This window comes from Gigantopelta aegis, chromosome 3 (assembly GCF_016097555.1).
Source record: "Gigantopelta aegis isolate Gae_Host chromosome 3, Gae_host_genome, whole genome shotgun sequence".
NCBI lineage: Eukaryota > Metazoa > Mollusca > Gastropoda > Neomphalida > Peltospiridae > Gigantopelta > Gigantopelta aegis.
Window position 1 is genome coordinate 51,243,914 of NC_054701.1, and position 5,086 is coordinate 51,248,999.

At 39.0% G+C, this 5,086-nt stretch overlaps 1 protein-coding gene across 1 annotated transcript; it reads right to left on the reverse strand.

Moving 5' to 3' along the window:
• Positions 1–3,623: 3,623 nt before the first annotated feature.
• On the reverse strand, positions 3,624–4,712 carry LOC121368705 (growth hormone secretagogue receptor type 1-like). Its single transcript, XM_041493449.1, has one exon. The coding sequence runs from the start codon at positions 4,710–4,712 to the stop codon at positions 3,624–3,626; it is 1,089 nt and encodes a 362-aa protein (XP_041349383.1).
• Positions 4,713–5,086: the final 374 nt, after the last annotated feature.

Here is a 5,086-nt window from a genome sequence, read left to right on the forward strand (position 1 = left end):
AAATGTTTTTAAATGATTGATACGTTCAGCCTCGGTTTTATTTCCAGGTTCATGCTGACCACGTTTATCAGATACAGGACTACCTGCCTCAAATGCATTTGCCAATGCCGTACCAAGACGCCCATTGGAAATGGAGAATGTTTGCAGAAAAAAAACTTTTGCAAACGTCAATATCAACTCCACTTGAATCATTAAGGAAATACGTTCGTGTCAGTTTCTTTGGCCTCGGCAATGTTTGACCAATCATTTGTTCTGGGTTACGGTCCCTTCTGTCTCGCTTGTCGTGTCTTTTCACAGCAGCTTGTTTTACCCGTCCAACTAGAAATGCATTTTGTGCAGTCCAATCACCCATGTTCCAGAATGACTCGTGCAACTGTAGGCGCCTGACCTCAGAAATTTGATATCGATGCGTTTTCTTCTCCAGCATTTCTCCTACGTTTACGGATATTTTTCTTCCATTTACTTGGATCACGAACACGGCTTCTGGCACGCTTTGTTCCCACACCTGGATTGTTCGGATCACCATCAGCAGGGCCATTTTCTAAATTATTATTGGGATCAACATCTGCAGCCTGATTTCCATTCCTGGAATGTAAAAAGAAATAACCTTAGAGAGTGGGCTAACCCACAACACACAAAATACCCATTGTTTTCTTCAAAATATAATTATTAAATATAAACTTACCGTTTTCTGATGAAGTATCATCATCTTCGGATTCTGTTGGGCGAAAATCTAGATCTTTGTCATCATCTACTTCATCACTGTCATCAATCAAAGCCAGCAACTCAGAATCTGATAGGTATCTGGCAGCCATTTTTATCTGGAATCATGGGGAAATTTTGGGATGGCCCAAACTGGCTCTGGCAAGTCCGATGCATGTCAGCAGAGGCATAGGGGTTTCCTGCTTATATATTAACATTGCATATGCTGATGGGTTGGACCATTTTGGCACAGAAAGGTCTCAGTTGTGTGCACCTGCTGACGTCCATATCTCAATTTCCACAAAATTTAATAACAAATGTTATATCATTTATTAATAAAGTAGAAAACATAATCCATACATGTTCACAATTCTAAAAATAAAACAAAAAAATTATGCTTTCTTGTTTAAGTTAAAATATTTATTAAAAACAAAATAGTTTGTAAATGCATGTGCTGTTTGATATGTTAAATTCATAAAACAGAACTCCAAAAGCACAATTAAAATGAAGGATATATGTACTACATAATACAAAGGAATGGGGAAAATATGTTAATCCTTTTCGATGTTTGAATGAACTAATGTTTGATGACCCCAGCGTCTATTGGGTGTCAACAAAGGTAAGTAAATGTACATTCTTTTGAAAAAATACAATTTAATACAAAAATGAAGATGCGTATAGAAATTTGTATAGAAATCAAGATATTTTAAACAACTTAAAATTATTTCTGGGTGTAATAATATATATAAAAAAGATTCTACTACATTTCTGTTACCAAATACAGCTTTTCTTGATAACACTCTACCAAAGTGCGGCGCACAGTCGGAGTACACTGGCAATGTTCACACTGAGGAGGAGGGTCTTTTAAAATGGTGTGCAGAAAGAATGTCAACGGACAAAATGCCAATATGTCAACGGACAAAATGCCAATATGTCAACGGACAAAATGCCAATATGTCAACGGACAAAATGTCTACCATTGAGGTATCTGGGTCAAAATATCAGCCTCTTTCTGTGTGTGTGCGTGTGCATGCGCTATCTCGCATATGTTCGTGCATGTGTGTATTATAGGGGGGGGGGGGGGGGGGAGAGAGCGAGAGCAGTGTTTTGATTGGTTAAATGAAAGGTTATACAATAGTAACTTTTCTTTTTTGGGGGGTGGGGGTGGGGGGTGGGTCGTCGCCAGTGGTAAAGCGCTAGCTTGATACGGAGCGATCCCCGTTGGTGGGCCTATTGGATTATATATCGTTTTAGCCAGTGCACCACGACTGGTATATCAAAGACCGTGGCATTTACTATCCTGTCTTTGGGGTGGTGCATATAAAAGATCTCTTGCTACTAATGGCAAAAGTAGCGGGTTTCTTCTCTTAGACTATATGTAAAAATTACCAAATGTTAATAAAACAAACTTTTTTCTCTCACATATTTATGTATAATCTGAAAAGCTGACCTAGATACCACTTTAATAGTTGACATTTTGACTGTTAACATTTTTTTCCACTGACATTTTGACCACTGACATTTAAACCATTGACATTTTGTCCTACATCCATTTAAAATAAATGATGTGTATGGCCGATGCGAGAATGGCAAATGACTATTTCATCCTTCATACATCGCCTGTACGTCGACTGCCACTTCCCAGTGCATAGCATCTTAACTACAAATACATTTTGTACATGATATGTGAGGCGACTTATAATGTTTGCAACAATTCTAAACCACTACATCTGTTCTTTGACTGTAACAAAGTAAACCACAGCATTGGATATTGAATGACACTGAAATTAACATTCGTTTTAACTATGATATTGGTATGTTTGGTACAATGAATAATGCAAAACATAACTGCAAAATGAACAATTTATCAACATTAAAGCTTATCATATACAGTTGGAAATAGAAAGGTTTATCTTTAACCAAAATTGTCATTATACAGAAGCAATGGGCATTGTGGCTCAATCTTTTTATTTGAAACTTTTTCTCTCTGTTTTTTTAAATAGCGGTTTTGAAAACCATATTATTCATAGCATAAATTTTATGTTTTCCTTGTTATTTATTTATTTTATGCTTTATTTCCTATTTTCTCCTACTTTCCCCCAACTCTTTTCAATCTGCGAGCCATAAGAATTTGATTAACTTATAGCCAGTCCACAAATCATATAAAAGCAATACACATATATTTATATATTTATCTACTATTCATGTCTGTGTAAAATAATATATATATATACACACACACACACACACACACACACACACACACACACACACACACACACACACACACACACACACACACATACAGTAGAATCTCATTGGCTCGAACGGCCAACGGTCGAACCTACCGGTATTCTCGAACAAAGAACCGCTATTAAACCCTTTTATTTTGGTGCTGATTAGTCGAATACCCTTGGGGTCGAACAGCTTTCTCTCAAACCAGTTTACTGATCAGAACTGTAAAATTAAACATTTTTAGCTCGAACTATTATATTATTTTGTCCATATTTTCTCAACGTTGTCAATATGCCACAAAAGATTCTACAGCAGCATAATATAGAATGACTTTCTAAATTAATAAATATTTATAAATATAGACTACCAGTGTGTTTGTTATTTGTTTATTTAACGGTGATAAATAATTGTTACATACGTACATCCATACATCCATACATATATTATATATACATGTATATACATAATTTGTTACGTTATTGTTAGATCATGAAATGAAGGCTCCCCAACTTCATCTTGGTTATACTGTTTTGGGGATAGTAAAGGTATTTTATAAAGAAAGAAAGAGAAAATGAAAAAACTCAACAAAAAAACCCCCAAGAAGACTAATAGATGACTGCAGGATGATGGCGGTGCGTGTCTGCATGTGTCAATGGGGTGTAAGTAAACGTGTCGGTGTGACACATTCAAATCTCAGAATACATAGAACAGGCATTACTATTGGCTGAAACAACAATAATAGTGTTAGTTGCCTGTGACGATGCTATTTGATGCATCTGGGTACGCGAGGTGGCCGCTGTGGAGACTGCCTGTCTTGCATTGCACTTCACACAGTATATTACTCGATGACGAAATACGTCATTGAAAGCGGTGTACAGAAAGAAGTTGCTGGAGTAGTTGATGAGTTCGAGGACCTGGGATAGCTCTTTCAAAATAACCAGTGTCGTGTTCCGCGTCGTCAGCAAGCCCTCTTTCAAGTAAAACGCAAGGTTGTACATAGTCATAGTTGGGGTAAGGAGCACGATGTAAGTAACACAGAGGCTCACAAGCATGGCGCTGGCTTTGGCGTAGTTGTCAGTTTGTCGAGCTGTACCTGAGAGTTGTGTTCTCAGAAGCGCATGTCTGCGTAACACGAAACACGTTATAGGTGTCAGAACGAACATTAAGGTCACTGGCAGGACCACGATCAGAACAGAGCCCAGAATGAGGAACGACATTGCTCTGATGCGAGACTCTGGGGTTACGACTGTCTGCACACACACGCCATTAACGATGTCGGCTGTTGAAACCCAAAGACTACAGCACGCAGCAGACACGATAAGCATGCAGACAACCGATATGGCTGTCCTCCTCTTGGTGCAGATCTGTTTGACTTTCATTGGGAAGCAGACGGCGACGAATCGTTCAAAGCACACGAGTACTAGCAACCAAGCAGAAACCATCTTCGATATGCGGCGAATGAAGTGGTACACTTTGCAGGTAGCTGTGTTCATTGAAGGAATGTCCACTCCAATCAGTTCGGCGATGAATGGTTTATTGAAGGGCACTGCTAACAGAACAACGTTGTCGGCTGTAGCTAAACAAACCAGGGTTATGCTCCACGGCATCGTGTTAAATGGTTTAGTGATCATTGTTGCTATGGTGATGCTGTTGCCAGTCAGTCCAAGAACTAGTGCTATCGGTAAAGATATCATGCCAGAATAGTCCGGATCATTTCCATTCTGGGAATTATTTTGCTTCATAAACTGATTAGTTGCCTGTTCTACTGACGACATGGTGTGAATGCTGAAACGACTGGTGTGCTCTGTGGCACTGGACAAAGTTGTCAAAGTTACAAGTGCATCAGTAGAAACGTCTACGGTAGCATTAGCATTCATAGTAGTGATTACATCGGTGGTAACCTCCCTAGCAGGCTGTACTTCCGTGCTAACCTCTCTCGTATTGCCAGCTTTAGAGCTAGATATGGTTAGTGTAACATTTCTAATAGCAGGCACGTTTGTCAAAGTCGCCATGGTGACCGATGGATGAATGGTAACCGCCGATGTATCTGGTTTGTCCGTGGTAACTGTTCTCGTAGATGGTATAACGGTGCTAACAGCTGACATATTTTCTGTTGATTTCCTAAAGTCTGCCAGAACGGTGATGCTAT